General features: G+C 42.8%; 1 protein-coding gene across 1 annotated transcript in view; it reads right to left on the reverse strand.

The window, feature by feature from the left end:
- Positions 1 to 496: 496 nt before the first annotated feature.
- LOC311107098 (tubulinyl-Tyr carboxypeptidase 2-like) overlaps positions 497 to 18,808 on the reverse strand; it is a 46,840-nt gene continuing 28,528 nt past the window's right edge. Inside the window, exon 7 of the mRNA XM_084149572.1 lies at positions 497 to 1,611. Coding sequence (XP_084005698.1) covers positions 1,542 to 1,611 — 70 coding nt within the window. The 3' untranslated portion in view covers positions 497 to 1,541. The remainder of the gene's footprint in view (positions 1,612 to 18,808) is intronic.

Here is an 18,808-nt window from a genome sequence, read left to right on the forward strand (position 1 = left end):
AAAACATTCTAAACAATTTTGACAATGCATCCTGGCAGTTAAGATGGCAAATGTGGAGTCTTGATTTGATTGATATGTCTGTCTTGCGGTGTTTAGTTCAGTGTTTGCATTCTTAACCTCAAGATTCTGTCATATGATTCAGAAAGGCCTCTAGTTAGGAGCTACATAACATTATCAAACATGTTTTTGTATACAGCTGTATACTGAGGCATAAAGAGTTGACATTTGATTCAATCTAACTTAACGTAGCAGGTGTAGAAAGACGCCTGAGCGGAGACGGAAGTTAGGTTCAAAATACTGTATCCCTGAAAACTGGATGTTAGCGTTTTCGGGCAACTCCGCATAGGCTAGATTCAACCCAACGCCACAGTCAAATAATTTTTGGAATAAAAGGTAATGTTCTGGCTAAGCTCCAAAGTATCATTGTCACAAGCTTTTATCTCTTTACAAGAACAATTGCTTAAAACAAGAATTGATCTATACCAGGTATCTCCAACCCTGTTCCTGGAGAGCTACCATCCCGTAGGTTTTCACTCCAACCCTAATCTAGCACACCTGATTCTAATAATTAGCTGGTTGATAAGTTGAATCAGGTTAGTTACAACTGGGGTTGGAGCGATAACCTACAGGAGGGTAGCTCTCCAGGAACAGGGTTGGAAAGCCCTGGTCTATACTGTATCTGTGAGAGAGGAGGGTGGGCCGACAGAGACAGATGGATAATCTAACCCAGAGCTAACAGGGAGTCAGTGTCGACAGGGAGTCAGTGTCGAGGCTGGGGTTTGCCGCAGTACTCAGCAGGCTCTCTGCTTGACTGCTTTGGTCTTTGGCCCCTCTCGGTTCCCTTCGCCTCAGGCCTACCTCTCTCTCTCTCTCATTCATCACACTGAGCTACAGCTCAGCCCAGCAGATAACTACTCAACATTCTTTACAACTGTTCAATCTAAAGAATCTTTAGATTTTATGAAGGGCTTGAAAAAATAGATATGTCACACTATTTGATCTTTTTTACATGATGTCAGCATCAAATTCACAGCATTTAAAGATCAATCTTCACACTGTAAATGTGACTGAAGTGTAACTGTTGATCTCCTTTTTACATAAAACTATGTAAAGCACCCTCACATACAGTATGTACTTCCCTAAAGGCATGTGAGATCTTGATATGATGTCCGCAATTTAGGCATCACTCCTTTATTCAAAACATAATAGATGTGTATACAGAAGGCATACTGTCCTTCAGGAGTAGAGCAACGTTGAAATACCTATGATGTATGTGTTCGTACTGGATGTCAACCTCCAGTTTAGCACTGAGCATAATGTCATCATCTTCACCCTTTCAGAAGAGGCTGGTAGAACCCTATAAATACTTTATGAATATGATATACACAATGTCTGTTAAATAGATATCCCATTTGAGAGTTTGTGAGGCAGACTGGGGGGGTCAGAGTGCATGAAAGAAGCACCTTGGACAGGAGAGGGTGGGATGGGGGTAGGGGGTCGCAGAGACCAGGAGAATGAAGTCCAGTTCCTTCCATGGAGTCTCAGATGCGGATCTGGTAGCCGTCGTTCAAGGTACTGAGTTCTGCAGGCTTTCGATCCAGAGCTGCAGGTCTGAAAAAACTGACGAATTAGCTTTAGCATCATATATTTTAGAGCAGTAAAAGACAAATAGCCAATCAAACTAAGGCCCTATCACTTTAGCTGATGAACTGTATTGAACACCTCAGACACACTCAATAACTTCCTATTGAAGTGATTATCCTCTCTCACACACAGAACAGAGGTAAGATGGGGAATACTTGACTAAACCATTTGCTCATGTAGAGAGCCAGTTAGTCAGTCCCCCACTGTCAGTAAAGCCTGGGGCATCCTTTAGTGTCATGGCCTGAGTGTAATATTATTTTATTGAGTGTGGTCACGTAGACTGGCTCCCCATAGGTTCTCATCAGCATAGTGCAGTTGTCCTTGGACTGAGGAGAGCAGAGACGCAGCATTTTCTGACACACATGCACGCACACCGTCAGAAGCATCTGGTGCCCATTGTTGAGCTCAGAGAGTAAGAGTGAGTGATACCAGAATAGGTATTGGGTTTGTGCTGTAAAACAAACACACACATTTAGTTTGTCAGGGAAGTCAGGGAACTCAGAGGGAAATAGAGGAAGCGTGAGAGAAAGAGAGAGAGGTAGGGGGCAGACAGAAAGGGAGTAGAGAGTGAGAGAGAGGTAGGGGGCAGACAGAAAGGGAGTAGAGAGAGAGAAAGAGAGAGAGAGGTAGAGGGCAGACAGACAGAAAGGGAGTAGAGAGTGAGAGAAAGAGAGAGAGAGGTAGAGGGCAGACAGAAAGGGAGTAGAGAGTGAGAGAGAGGTAGGGGGCAGACAGAAAGGGCGTAGAGAGTGAGAGAGAGGTAGGGGGCAGACAGAAAGGGAGTAGAGAGTGAGAGAAAGAGAGAGAGTGAAGTGTGAAGTAGCAGCAGGACAGTCAGTCAGACAGTCAGTCATCACTTTATAATCCTGCGCTGTAATGGTGCCGTCCCGTCAGCTCAACCCTGCAGAGCTCTAACACACAACACTGGCACTGCTATCACAAACACACACACACACACACTATGCAACCAAACTAGGGTTCTCAGACCCAAAATATCAACACACACACACAGCACCTTCCCTCTGACAATGACAAAAATAAATTTCAGCCCAAAGAGAAGACTAAAAAGAGGCTTATGGGTTAGACGTTCATAAATAAGCTCTCTCCATAGTAACAAAGGTTTCCTATTTCTCCTCTAATGTTGTCTGTTTTCAATATTCTGCTTGGCTCGAAGCCCTGAAGGCACTCCTCCTGTCTGTGTTTTCTCATGCTCCATTTTTTATTTATTTTTATTTTATTTAACCTTTATTTAACCAGGTAAGCCAGTTGAGAACAAGTTCTCATTTACAATTGCGACCTGTCCAAGATAAAGCAAAGCAGTGCGATAAAAACAACAACACAGAGTTACATATGGGGTAAAACAAAACATAAAGTCAAAAATACCACAGAAAATATATATACAGTGTGTGCAAATGTAGCAAGTTATGGAGGTAAGGCAATAAATAGGCCATAGTGCAAAATAATTACAATTAGTATTAACACTGGAATGATAGATCTGCAAGAGATGATGTGCAAATATAGATACTGGGGTGCAAATGAGCAAAATAAATAACAATATGGGGATGAGGTAGTTGAGTGGGCTAATTTCAGAAGGGCTGTGTACAGGTGCAGTGATCGGTAAGGTGCTCTGACAACTGATGCTTAAAGTTAGTGAGGGAGATAAGAGTCTCCAGCTTCAGAGATTTTTGCAGTTCGTTCCAGTCATTGGCAGCAGAGAACTGGAAGGAATGGCGGCCAAAGGAGTTGTTGGCTTTGGGGATGACCAGTGAGATATACCTGCTGGAGCGCAAACTACGGGTGGGTGTTGCTATGGTGACCAATGAGCTAAGATAAGGTGGAGATTTGCCGAGCAGTGATTTATAGATGGCCTGGAGCCAGTGGGTTTGGCGACGAATATGTAGTGAGGACCAGCCAACAAGTGCGTATAGGTCACAGTGGTGGGTAGTATATGGGGCTTTGGTGACAAAACGGATGGCACTGTGATAGACTACATCCAATTTGCTGAGTAGAGTGTTGGAGGCTATTTTGTAAATGACATCGCCGAAGTCAAGGATCGGTAGGATAGTCAGTTTTACGAGAGCATGTTTGGCAGCATGAGTGAAGGAGGCTTTGTTGCGAAATAGGAAGCCGATTCTAGATTTAACTTTGGATTGGAGATGCTTAATATGAGTCTGGAAGGAGAGTTAACAATCTAACCAGACACCTAGGTATTTGTAGTTGTCCACATACTCTAGGTCAGACCCGTCGAGAGTAGTGATTCTACTCGGGTGGGCGGGTGCCAGCAGCGTTCGATTGAAGAGCATGCATTTAGTTTTACTAGTGTTTAAGAGCAGTTGGAGGCTACGGAAGGAGTGTTGTATGGCATTGAAGCTCGTTTGGAGGTTTGTTAACACAGTGTCCAATGAAGGGCCAGATGTATACAAAATGGTGTCGTCTGCGTAGAGGTGGATCTGAGAGTCACCAGCAGCAAGAGCGACATCCTTGATATACACAGAGAAAAGAGTCTCAGTCTCATTCCATCCCCCAGAGTATATTTCCTGCTCAGCAGGGTTGGGGTTATTCCACAAATTCAATTCTCTCTCCCTGTAAATTCCATTTAATTAAATTCAAATTCCAGATCAGTCTTTAATTCAATTATTCTAAATTCCAATGTTAGGTAAATTCCCAGAATTAAATTCCCAATTCAATATTATCCCCAACAATTCCACAACTTCCAATTAGATCTCAAGCTTTCAGGCTGTTCATGTCACTGTTTAAACAGCCTAGCTATCCTGGAAAAAAAGAAATACAAGTTGAAATGACTTAAAACAAAGCCTGCATTCAATGTTTGATAAATAATTGAAATTGACCCCAACCCTGCTGCTCAGTCTCTCCCATCCATCGATCCCCATCTCCCCAGCTCCCTCCGCCAGAAATAGTGAGAATAAGCACTCATCACAATCTCAAACCAGTCCATCAATGCAAGTTGTGTGTGCGTGTGCATGTTTGTGTGCATATGTGTATATGAGAGTATCGGAGACTACTTCTTTAGTACCCTGGACAGCACCCCAACTTTCTTCCCTGCTGCTCCGATCAATAGCAATCTGTCTTCCAGGGAGAGGGGGTGCACTTAGAGGCCAGGCTTTCAACACCCAAAGCACCTAGTCAGTCGATCAGTCAGTAAGACAGGCGTCAACTCTCTCTGAGCCACACCATTCTCACATTAAGGCTTCCCAGCAGCCCTTGTTAAAAGCTCATCTTTCACCACAAGCCTCGGAATTATCACCATTCCTCAACACAAAGAATCACCACTATGCTGACCATTCATCAGAATAAAGCCTGCAGATTTCACTAAGTCCTCAGGGAGAGGACAAATTACTTGAGGGTAGGTTTTTATGTTTTAGTGCTGATCAAAACAATTACAACTGTGATGATCCCCTGCAGGGATCACAGTCCAACATGTCACTGCATGGGTTTCAAAGCTGATTACACAACGTAGAACAAAGAGCTTTGTTGAACAATGATAACTCTGGTTTTGGGCAAAGTGAGGAGAGGCAAATCTATGCTCACTGATGCCAAAGCAAAAAGCAGCAGGGGTGATTGCAGTGACCTTTTCTGGTTAGGGAACTCAGTGGCCACAGGGGGCCACATTGGCTATGGGACACTCTGGCTGAGGTTACTTGTCTGGGTTGACCAGTATTGAGGAGAGTAGGCAGGGGGTGTGGAGGGGAAACACAAGGACAGAGGTCCTAGTAGGCAGAGGACTGTTAGCAGACTATGCCACATGTCTGAACTTGGATGACTGCCCAGAAGTGAGGGTACAGAGGGTAGAGGAGGTGGTCTGTGGTGGTTTGGGGACTCACAGGACATGGGAGGCCAGTGACCCAGAGGGCTCTGTGGTGTCTGAGACTCCATGTCTGGGCCCTAGGCTGGCAGGCTGAGAAGAGGAGAGGCTGCGGGCCTAGACTCCGAGCTCTGAGGAGGAGAATGTATTCTGACAGGCCAGAAGCTCAGAGCAGCACGACAAACATAGCAGTTAACATCCAGCAGCCAGCCCTTCCCAGCCCATTACAGAATAGACAACAGCCAGCCGAGCTGCAGTACAGGCTGCCTCTACAATGTACAGCTAAAGAGGAAAGACAGTGGAGATACGAACAGGAATGACAATGACAATTTTGTCTAAAGCACCGGGTCTGACCCTCTCTGACTTTCCTTGTCTCAACAACTTCATTGAATATTTCACTTTTCCAGAAAACAGGTGGTTTCCTTCCAAGCAGTAACATATTCCAGTATTATAAACTGGGTGGTTTGAGCCCTAAATGCTGATTGTCTGACAGCCGTGGTATATCAGACCGTATACCATGGCTATGACAAAACATTTATGTAATTACGTTGGTAACCAGTTTATAATAGTAATAAGGCACCTGGGGGGGGGGGGGGTTATTTGACACATTGTGTCGTAATAAGAACAGCCCTTAGTTGTGGTATATTGGCCATATAACCACACCCCCTCAGGCCTTATTGCTTAAATATAACCTTGCATTTGATATTGGGAAACTGGGCGGGTCTAGAAGGTTTCTTGGAGAGCAAACCTCTAATTGTTTAGTAGCGATGTGACTGTCTCCTATGATAAAGCCAGATGAAAGTGACACATCCAGAAGAGTGGTAGAGCAGAGAGTTGGCCTGGGGGTCTGTCAGCCTGTCTGACTGCTCTTCCCTACCTGAGAGGAAGATCCCATAGAGGAATACAATATTTATAATATTCAAAATTCATACCCCCTCATACACCTTCATCTCCAGTGTGACACTTCCCACTGGGCACCAATTCAATGTCTATTCCACGTTGGTTCAATGTAATTTCATTAAAATAACGTGGAAACGAGTATGTGCCCAGTGGGTTATGACTATTTCATCTCTGTCTCTAAAGTGCATCTGCTGCAAAGACTTTGTCTATAAAGTGAAATTAATGTCAGACTTTATCTCAGCTTCACATTTGAGTGTTAATGACAATGATCATGCTGTGCTGAAGCCCACTGCTGAGCAGAGTTCTGGATAACTGCCTGAAGTGCATTACCTCCGTATTCAGTCTTTTTAATGGCACTGCCAACACATCTATGGGTATCTACTGAACCATTCATCCACAACAGACGTGATTTTCCAAGCTATTCAGGGATACATTAAGCTCTCAAGTCTAGCTATCATTCTGCATTTAACCAATTAGATTTAATATGTTCATAAATCACTGTGGGGATAAAACTCCTGTCTTCGCCAATCAATGTTATTTGGCAGCACGCATTCGCGCCATTAAACAAACCCAATATCTACAAATCTCTGAGGCGGCTTTGCTCGATGAGCAGGCAATGGATGGAGAGAGAGCATTAGCAGGCTTACAGAGATCTGTAGGCCATTACGGAAAAGAACACATGAATTTCACGTGAACATGTGAAGTGTTCCAAAAACACATGATTTCAAGTGAAATTTCAGGTGAAATTATATGATTTTTCCACGTGAAATCCTGTGTTTTTCAGTAAAGAAATTTGACACATGACACGGAGGACGTATAAGGGGTTGGACAAGACTCTTCCTCAATAACTAAAATCTTACAGGAGGCGACAGGCAGAGAGGTGGGTGTCTAAGAACAGGTTCAAAATAAATCCCATCAGATTGGAAGGTGGTGCTGAACACATACAGTGCTGTGAAAAAGTATTTGCCCCCTTTCAAATTTTCTCTACTTTTGCATATTTTTGATACTGAATGTTATCAGATCTTCAACCAAAACCTAATATTAGATCAAGGGAACCTGAGTGGACAAATAACACAACAATCACATACTTATTTAATTTATTTAATAAACAAAGTTATGCAACACCCAATGCCCCTGTGTGAAAAAGTAATTGCCCCCTTACACTCAATAACTGGTTGTGCCACCTTTAGCTGCAATGGCTCCAACCAAACGCTTTCTGTAGTTGTTGATCAATCTCTCATGTCGCTGTGGAGGAATTTTGGCCCACTCTTGCATGCAGAACTGCTTTAACATTTATGGGTTTTCAAGCATGAACTGCTCGTTTCAAGTCCTGCCACAACATCTCAATTGTGATTAGGTCTGGATTTTGACTAGGCAATTCCAAAACTTCAAATGTGTTGCTTTTTAGCCATTTTCATGTAGACTTGATTGTGTGTTTTGGATCATTGTCTTGCTGCATGACCCAGCTGCGCTTCAGCTTCAGCTCACGACGGATGGCCTGATATTGATAGTTGATAGAGCATGGCGTTTGCAACGCCAGGGTTGTGGGTTCGATTCCCACGGGGGGCCAGTATAAAAAAAAATATATTCACTAACTGTAAGTCGCTCTGGATAAGAGCGTCTGCTAAATGACTAAAATGTAAATGTAAATGTAATATTCTCCTGTAGAATTATCTGATACAGAATTAATGGTTCCTTCTATTAAGGCAAGTCGTCCAGGTCTCATCTGTCCATAGAACATTCTTCCAAGAGTCTTGATGATCATACAGGTGCTTCCAGGTGCTTTTTGGCAAACTTCAGTCAACTATTTGGACGAGATAGGTCCATTATGTCTGGTGAAAACCAAACACTGCATTCCACAGTTAGAACCTCATACCAACGGTCAAGCATGATGCTTTGCAGCCTCAGGACCTGGACGACTTGCCATAATAGAAGGAACCATGAATTCTGCTCCGTATCAGAGAATTCTACAGGAGAATGTCAGGCCATCCGTCTGTGACCTGAAGCTGAAGCGCAGCTAGGTCATGCAGCAAGACAATGATCCAAAACACACAATCAAGTCTACATGAAAATGGTTAAAAAGCAAAAAATCTAGAATGAACTAGTCAAAGTCCAGACCTAATCCCAATTGAGATGTTGTGGCAGGACTTGAAATGAGCAGTTCATGCTTGAAAACCCACAAATGTCGCTGAGTTAAAGCAGTTCTGCATGCAAGAGTGGGCCAAAATTCCTCCACAGCGATGTGAGAAACTGATCAACAACTACGGGAAGCATTTGATTGCAGTCATTGCAGCTAAAGGTGGCACAACCAGTTATTGAGTGTTGGGTGTTGCATAACTTTGTTAATTAACTAAATAAAAGTAGTATAACTTTTTTTGTTATTTGTAAACTCAGGTTACCTTTATCTAATATTAGGTTATGATTGAAGATCTGATAACATTTAGTATAAAAAATATGCAAAAATAGAGAAAATCAGAAAGAGGGCAAATACTTTTCATGGCACTGTAGATCTCAGCCTGCAGGCCCTCTTTAAATGTCACTGTTGTTCACTTAGAAGAGCCTCTTCCCACTCCTTTGGTCTGTCAGGAAAGATAATGTACTTCATTAGTCTCAATTACTATGGTGTAGGGGGCTATTGTCAAGCCACTTCAAGTGGGGATTACGCACATGAAGAAACTCACATTCAGAATTGCATACCCACACACTCCCCTACATATTTATTTGGAAAGTGAAGCTAAAACTATTAATTTGGCTATATAATCCAGCATTTTGGATTTGAGATCAAATGCTTTTTATGAGGATCCAGTACAGAATGTACTTTTACTGTAAATATAAATAATAATAGAATATGTTTCTGAACACGTCTATATTAATGTGGATGCTACCATGATTACGGATAATCATGAATGAATCGTGAATAATGATGAGTGAGAAAGTTACAGACCCCTAAGACATGCTACCCTCTCACCATTACCAATAACAGGAGAGGTTAGCATTTTGGGGGGTATGATATTTATGCCTCTGTAACTTTCTCACTCATCATTAGTCACAATTCATTCATAATTACCCCTAATCATTGTCACATCCTGATCTGTTTCACCTGTCTTGTGCTTGTCTCCACCCCCCAGCAGGTGTCTCCCATTTGTCCCCATTATCCCCAGTGTATTTATACCAGTGTTTTCTGTTTGTCTGTTGCCAGTTCGTCTTGTCTCGTCAAGCCTACCAGCGTTTTTTCCGTGCTCCTGTTTTTCAAGACCCTGTTTTCTAGTCCTCCCAGTTCCAACCATTTCTGCCTGCCCTGACCCTGAGCCCGCCTGCCATACCATTCAGCCTGCCCTGACCTCGAGCCTGCCTGCCGTCCTGTACCTATCTGACTCTGACCTGGTTTACGAACATCTGCCTGTCCTCGACCTGCCTCTTGCCTGCCCCTTGTCTTTTAATAAATATCAGAGACTCAAACCATCTGCCTCCTGTGTCTGCATCTGGGTCTCATCCTGTGTCGTTATAATCATGGTAGCATCCACATTAATTGTAATCATTGCGTGCTAAGAATATGGGACCAAATACTAAACATTTGACTACTTTAATACACACAAGTGAATTTGTCCAAATACTTATGATACCTTCAAATGGGGACTAGATACATACATTTATTTCATTTCTAAAGGGTAAAGCAAATCATTAAAATACCCTCAAATAAAAGGTGACATTCTGTACTGTCGCCTCATATGAAACATTTAATCTCAAATCCAAAATGCTGGAGATTAGAGCCAAATGAAAAGTTTTATCTTCGCTTTCCAAATCCGTAGTGTATAAATGCACACACACACACGCACACACACACACGCGCACAGACACACACATACCAGATGTCAAAGAGGTTTCACCCCCAATGTCAAATCACAACACACACAAACATAACCCAGGTATGACAGAAATCCCCTGGTCATTCCCCTTTGGCCATTCCAGCAGAGGCTTGGGTTACATCATCATTAGGCTTTGGATTGCTGAGCTGAGCTATGACTTTAAAAAACGTATCTAGTCAGTCTGAGCTGGGCTGAGTAATGTTGTAGCTGCTGCACCCTGAGCCAGCCCCAGATCCTATTACAGCCTCAGCCTCAGCCTCAGCCTGCCCTCTGCCAGCTGAGAGGACACCAAACCAGGCCAGGAGGATGAGTAAGAAGGCTCTCATCTTACCAGACAGCAACAGGGCACTGTGGTGTTTGTGTGTGCATGCGTGTGTGTGTGTGTGTGTGAGTGCATTAGAGATGCGTGGGTTGAGTCATAACCCGCAGTCTCTGCGGTTATATCCGCGGGGCAGGCGGGTTGAATAAAGAGAAAACAATACATTTATGGATTTTTTTAAGGTATCATTCTTGTACAATTTATATCTATAGGCTACATTTATGTTTTTCTTTCATTGTGTTTAGGCTATCTGACATTAGTGCGTAAGCAGCTTTAGGGCCTAACTTTACGAGAGCCAAATAGCCTACACGCCAATCGCCAAATGCTTTTGGGAACGGGCAGAAAAAGTTAACGTCAATCCACTGAGGCAAAATGGACAATATCGGAGTTTAATTCAATAAGAGAAAAGCTGCGAAATGGAGAGTTGAAAATAAAGAGAAGGGAGGGCCAGAAAAGTAATGTTTGGGAAAGAGTTGGTGAAGTGGTAGAAGAGGATGATAGCAGTGCCTATGTTATGTATGATGATTGTGAGGCGCTATACAAATTTGACAGTCACTAGACGGGAACTTAAAATAAATCAAATAACATAAAATTGTATTGGTCGCGTACACATATTTTGCAGCTGTTATCGCGGGTGTAGCGAAATGCTTATGTTCCTAGCTCCAACAGTGCAGTGATCCCTAACAATACAAAACAATACACGCAAATCCCCCCCCAAAATTAAGAAAGGAATCAAGAAATATAGAAATATTAGAATGAGCATTGTCAGGAGTCCAGAATATAAATACATATGTATATGATGGTGTGTGTAGACATTATGGACAGAAAGGGTGTGTACAGCAGTAGTTTTATAGGATGAGCCTTGACTAGAAAACAGTATATACATTTGAAGTGGGTAAAACAGTATGTAAACATTATTAAAGTGACCAGTGTTCAATGACTATGTAAATAGGGCAGCAGTCTCTAAGGTGCAGGGTTAGAGTACCGGGTGGTAGCCAGCTAGTAAAAGTGACTGTGGTTACGGACCTGTGGTTACGGACGGCGCAATTGCCGTACCAGATGCACCATTGAGAGCAGTGCTCTCAATGGTGCATCTGTAGAAGTTCGTCTTGGGGGCCAAGCTGAATTTCTTCAGCCTCCTGAGGTTGAAGAGGCGCTGTTGCGCCTTCTTCACCACACTGTCTGTGTGGATGGACCATTTCAGGTTGTCAGTGATGTGCATGCCGGGGAACTTGAAGATTTTCACCCTCTCCACTGCGGCCCCATAGATGTGGATGGGGGCGTGCTCTCTCTGCTCTCTTCTGAAGTCTACAATTGGCTCCTTCGTTTTGTTGAGGAAGAGGTTATTTTCCCGGCACCACTCTGCCAGGGTCCTCTCCTCCTCCCTGTAGGCTGTCTCGTCATTGTTGGTAATCAGGCCTACAACTGTTGTGTCGTCTGCAAACTTGATGATTGAGTTGGAGATATGCGTGGCCACGCAGTCATGGGTGAACAGAGAATACAGGAGGGGGCTGAGCATGCACCCTTGTGGGGCCCCTGTGTTGAGGATCAGTGTAGCGGAGGTGTTGTTGCTTACCTTCACCACCTGGGGTGGCCCGGTCAGGAAGTCCAGGACCCATTTGCACAGGGCGGGGTTCAGACCCGGAGGGCACTATGGTGTTGAATGCTGAGCTGTAGTCATTGAACAGCATTCTTACATAGGTATTCCTCTTGTCCAGATGGGATAGGGCAGTGTGCAGTGCGATGGCGATTGCATCATCCGTGGATCTGTTGGGGCGGTATGTAAATTGTAGTAGGTCTAGGGTGTCGGGTATGGTGGAAGTGATATGATCCTTAACTAGCCTCTCAAAGCACTTCATGATGACAGAAGTGAGTGCTACAGGGTGATAGTCATTTAGTTCAGTTACCTTCGCTTTCTTGGGTACAGGAACAAGTGTGGACAACAGACTGGGATATGGAGAAATTAAATATGTCCGTAAACACTCCAGGCTTGGGATTCCTTGTGAGGGTTAACACACTTAAATGTCTTTCTCACGTCAGCCACGGAGAACGATGTGGCGGCACTGTGGCGGCGCTGTGTTTTCCTCTAAGCAGCAGAAGAGGGTGTTTAGCTTGTCCGGGAGCAAGGCGTCGGTGTCCGCAACGTGTTTGGCTTTCCCTTTATAGTCTGTGATTGTTTGGAGTCCCTGCCACATACGTCTCGTATCTGAGCCGTTGAATTGCGACTACACTTTGTTTCTGTACTGACGTTTTGCCTGTTTGATAACGTTACGGAGGTCATAGCTGGTCTGTTTGTACACGTCCATGTTCCCAGTCACCTTGCCGTGGTTAAATTAGGTGGTTCGCGCTTTCAGTTTTGCACGAATACTACCATCTATCCACAGTTTTGGTTTGGATAAGTCACAGTGGGAACAACATCCTCAATGCACTTCCTGATGAACTCAGTCACCGAGTCAGTGTATACGTCAATACTATTCTCAGAGGCAATCCGGAACATATCCCAGTCCACGTGATCGGCCAATGGCAAATAGGCCTATGGCACGTCAATGGAACGGTTTGTATTTGTATTTATTAAGGATCCCCATGGCAGCAGCTACTCTTCCTGGGGTCCAAATATTACATGACATTACATTTCATAACACTTTTCAAAAAACATTAAGTATGTGCCCTCAGGCCACTACTCTACATTTACATTTACATTTTTGTCATTTAGCAGACGCTCTTATCCAGAGCGACTTACAAATTGGTGCATTCACCTTATGATAGCCAGTGGGACAACCACTTTACAATACTTTACAATATATATTTATTTATTTTGGGGGGGGGATTGGGGGAGGGGGAGGGTAGAAGGATTACTTTATCCTATTCCAGGTATCCAGTGTCTCCGGAAGGTGGTCAGTGACTCCGCTGTCATGGCGTCGTGAGGGAGCTTGTTCCACCATTGGGGTGCCAGAGCAGCGAACAGTTTTGACTGGGCTGAGCGGGAACTGTGCTTCCGCAGAGGTAGCGGGGCCAGCAGGCCAGAGGTGGATGAACGCAATGCCCTCGTTTGGGTGTAGGGACTGATCAGAGCCTGAAGGTAAGGAGGTGCCGTTCCCCTCACAGCTCCGTAGGCAAGCACCATGGTCTTGTAGCAGATGCGGGCTTCAACTGGAAGCCAGTGGAGTGTGCGGAGGAGCGGTGTGACGTGAGAGAACTTGGGAAGGTTGAACACCAGACGAGCTGCAGCATTCTGGATGAGTTGTAGGGGTTTAATGGCACAGGCAGGGAGCCCAGCCAACAGCGAGTTGCAGAAATCCAGACGGGAGATGACAAGTGCCTGGATTAGGAAAATGTTATGTCTGATAGAGCAGTGATTATTATGCAATGATAGATTAGAATCATAGCTATCGATACAGCACTCTTACGTTGTTCTCAGACAAACAATGGCCCTTGTAGACTTCAATAAATGACTGCCGTTTATTTTTCAATATATTATTGAACACAATACACTCTACGGGCATATCAAAGTTCCAGACCGGGGCCTCTGCTACTTTTAGCGTTATAATCCAATTTGTAAGCGTTACCAACAGAGTGAATGTGAAAATGGATTCAAAATGGTCGCTCCTGCTGGTGATTTGCAGGATGTGCAATGATACAAGTAAAAGAAGGGCTGTGATTGGCTACATTGCCTACTATGACAATTTCTCGGAATAAAATGGGACATAACTTGAAAACTAGCAGAGAACCCACTCTGGAATTTTGATATGCCCGTAGACTAGAGTATATTATGTTCAACAATATATTGAAAAATGTGCCAAATCAAAAATGGTATATTTTCAATATTCAATTTATATTTGTCAATATTCATAAATTAATGTAAAAAACGTTTTATTGAAATTAAAATACTACTCATATTACAGAGCAAGAGGTAAAGCTTCCCATGACACCAATCCTTGCCCTAGCATCCACAGATGAAACATCACAGAGCCTCAAAAGGAGGCCTAGGTAAGGCCAGAATGTCATACATATGCCAACCTCGATTAATTATCTCTCAACTATACGCCAACAATCCTTCCTCCAAAGGACCACTCCATGGATTACACTCTACTACCACATACAGTATCTACAATACAAAATCCATGTGTACGTGTGTGCAGAGTGCGTGTGTTAGCATGTGTGTGTGTCTCTTCACAGACCCCGCTGTTCCATAAGGTGTATTTTTATCTGTTTTATAAATCTGATTCTACTGCTTGCATCAGTTACCTGATGTAGAATAGGGTTCCGTGTAGTCATGGCTCTATGTAGTACTGTGCACTTCTGGACATAAGGATTGTGAAGAGACCTCTGGTGGCATGTCTTGTGGGGTATGCATGGGTGTCCGAGCTGTGCACTGCTTTATTATGGACAGACTTCTCCCCATCTTAGCTACTGTTGCATCAACATGTTTTGACCATGACAGTTTACAATCCAGGGTTACCCCAAGCAGTTTAGTCACCTCAACTTGCTCAATTTCCACATTATTGATTACATTATTTAGTTGAGGTTTAGGGTTTAGTGAATGATTTGTCCCAAATACAATGCTTTTAGTTTTTGAAATATTCAGGACTAACTTATTTCTTGCCACCCATTCTGAAACTGCCTGCAGCTCTTTGTTAGTGTTGCAGTGATTTTATTCACTGTAGTAGCTGACGTGTATAGTGTTGAGTCATCCGCATACATATACAGTTGAAGTCGGAAGTTTACATACACCTTAGCCAAATACATTTAAACTCAGTTTTTCACAATTCCTGACATTTAATCCTAGTAAAAACTCCCTGTCTTAGGTCAATTAGGATCACCACTTTATTTTAAGAATGTGAAATGTCAGAATAATAGTAGAGAGAATGATTTATTTCAGCTTTTATTTATTTCATCACATTCCCAGTGGGTCAGAAGTTTACATACACTCAATTAGTATTTGGTAACACTGCCATTAAATTGTTTAACTTGGGTGAAACTTTTCGGGTAGCCTTCCACAAGCTTCCCACAATAGGTTGGGTGAATTTTGGCCCATTCCTCCTGACAGAACTGGTGTAACTGAATCAGGTTTGTAGGCCTCCTTGCTCGCACATGCTTTTTCAGTTCTGCCCACACATTTTCTATAGGATTGAGGTCAGGGCTTTGTGATGGCCACTCCAATACCTTGACTTTGTTGTCCTTAAGCCATTTTGCCTTTGGAAGTTGGGATCATTGTCCATTTGGAAGACCCATTTGCGACCAAGCTTTAACTTCCTGACTGATGACTTGAGATGTTGCTTCAATATATCCACATAATATATCCAATTTGTAAGTCGCTCTGGATAAGAGCGTCTGCTAAATTACGTAAATGTAATGTAAAATAATTTTCCTTCCTTGTGATGCCATCTATTTTGTGAATTGCACCAGTCCCTCCTGCTGCAAAGCACCACCACAGCATGATGCTGCCACCCCTGTTCTTCACGGTTGGGATGGTGTTCTTCGGATTGCAAGCCTGCCCCTTTTTCCTCCAAACATAACAATGGTCATTATGGCCAAACAGTTCTATTTTTGTTTCATTAGACCAGAGGACATTTCTCCAAAAAGTATGATCTTTGTCCCCATGTGCAGTTGCAAACCGTAGTCTGGCTTTTATTTGGCGGTTTTGGAGCAGTGGCTTCTTTCTTGCTGAGCGGCTTTTCAGGTTATATCGATATAGGACTTGTTTTACTATGGATATAGATACTTTTGTACCTGTTTCCTCCAGCATCTTCACAGGGTCCTTTGCTGTTGTTCTGGGATTGATTTGCACTTTTCGCACCAAAGTACGTTCATCTCTAGGAGACAGAACGCATCTCCTTCCTGAGCGGTATGACGGCTGCGTGGTCCCATGGTGTTTATACTTGCATACTATTGTTTGTACAGATGAACGTGGTACCTTCAGGCGTTTGGAAATTGCTCCCAAGGATGAACCAGACTTGTGGAGGTCTACCATTTTTTTCTGAGGTCTTGGCTGATTTCTTTTCATTTTCCCATGATGTCAAGCAAAGAGGCACTAAGTTTGAAGGTAGGCCTTGAAATACATCCACAGGTACACCTCCAATTGACTCAAATGATGTAAATTACCCTATCAGAAGCTTCTAAAGCCATGACATCATTTTCTGGAATTTTACAAGCTGTTTAAAGGCACAGACAACTTAGTGTATGTAAACTTCTGACCCACTGGAATTGTGATACAGTGAATTATAAGTGAAATAATCTGTTTGTAAACAATTGTTGGAAAAATTGCTTGTGTCATGCACAAAGTAGATGTCCTAACCAACTTGCCCAAACTATAGTTTGTTAACAATACATTTGTGGAGAGGTTGAAAAATGAGTTTTAATGACTCCAACCTAAGTGTTTGTAAACTTCCGACTTCAACTTACTCAAAGCCAGTGGCAGGTCATTAGTAAAGATTGAAAAAAGTAAGGGGCCTAGACAGCTGCCCTGAGGAATGTCTGATTCTACCTGGATTATGTTGGAGAGGCTTCCATTAAAAAACACCCTCTGTGTTCTGTTTGACAGGTAACTTATCCACAATATAACAGGGGGTGTAAAGCCATAACACATACGTTTTTCCAGCAGTAGACTATGATCGATAATATCAAAAGCCGCACTGAAGTCAAACAAAATAGCTCCCACAATCTTTTTATCATCAATTTCTCTCAGCCAATCATCAGTAATTTGAAGTGCTGTGCATGTTGAATGCCCTTCCCTATAAGCGTGCTGAAAGTCTGTTGTCAATTTGTTTACTGTAAAATAGCATTGTATCTGGTCAAACACCATTTTTTCCAAAAGGGTTGGTAACATGCTGATTGGTTGGCTATTTGAGACAGTAAATGGGACTTTACTATTCTTGGGTAGCGGAATGACTTTTGCTTCCCTCCAGGCCGGAGGGCACACATTTTCTTGTAGGATTGAAGATTGAAGATATGGCAAATAGGATTGGCAATATCGTCCGCTATTATCCTCAGTAATTTTCCATCCAAGTTGTCAGACCCAGGTGGCTTGTCATTGTTGATAGACAACAATACTGTTTTCACCCCTTCTACACTCACTTTACGGAATTCAAAATTACAATGCTTGGCTTTCATAATTTGGTCAGTTATACTTTGATGTGTACGGTCGGCATTTGTTGCTGGCATGTCATGCCTAAGTTTGCTAAGCTTGGCAATGAAAAAATCATTAAAGTAGTTGGCAATATCCGTGGGTTTGGTGATGAATTACCCATCTGATTCAATTAATGAGTTTGCCTTTTTGCCCATTTAAGGTGCTCCAAAGCTTATTAGTATCATTCTTTATATAATTTATCTTTATTTCATAGTATAGAGGGGTTAAATAGAAACTGAAATCTGAACTCTGACTGCAGGTCTATAACCTCTCACATAATCTAAATAATAACTTCTGCAGAATTAAGCATTTCTTGCAGTAAAATGATACACCGAATGTACATTTTGACTCGGGAACAGGAGTGGAGAGAATGTGAATGCGCAGTTAGGGACAGTGGCCGTGTCTGAATATCCATACTTGCGTCCTAAATAGTAGGCCGTTTGAGTATGGGAAAAAATAAAGTTTAATAGCATGCGACATTTTAATGCCCGGATGCCATACTTATTTCGGCTTTGACAACAGCTGCTCAATTTTATATGGGGATGCGCTGCCGAAATCAACGAATAGTGGGAAACAACGCAATCGCGCATGACACATTCTCAGTATGCGAAAATAGAATGTTTTATAGTGTGTGAATTTTAAATGAGTTTAAATGCCAGGATGTTATACTTAGAATTCGATGCACACTTTTCCAAAAGCATTGGAATAGGTGGCTGCGAGTGATAGGCCCTAGTTCTCTTCAAGTAGCCAAACAACCAAACTAGGCTACTTAATTGTGAAGATGCCGAATAGCGAAGCTTCTGCGGTGGTGTTCAAATGTAGGCTCAGTAGTTTTTGTTCTCCTTAAAATGATCACGAGTATTGCATCGTAGGCTACATCTTTGAAAACATATGTTTAAAATATATATATTTTACCCAAAGTGGATTTCTGTTTTCTCATAGAAAAGTGTTTCTTGTTCTCTTGGCCTTTGTCAGAGCTTTTAAACTAAATATTAAACCATCTTTTGATTTCTGAAAGTGTCGGCACCGGGAACTCGGGATGTGGCTGCGTTATTGATGTCATGTTAATCAGGCCTTTTGATTTGAACATATGGATTGTTTTACTTTTGTAGGTTAGGCTACCTATTAAA

This window comes from Coregonus lavaretus, assembly GCF_964263955.1.
Source record: "Coregonus lavaretus genome assembly, chromosome: 31".
Classification (NCBI taxonomy): domain Eukaryota; kingdom Metazoa; phylum Chordata; class Actinopteri; order Salmoniformes; family Salmonidae; genus Coregonus; species Coregonus lavaretus.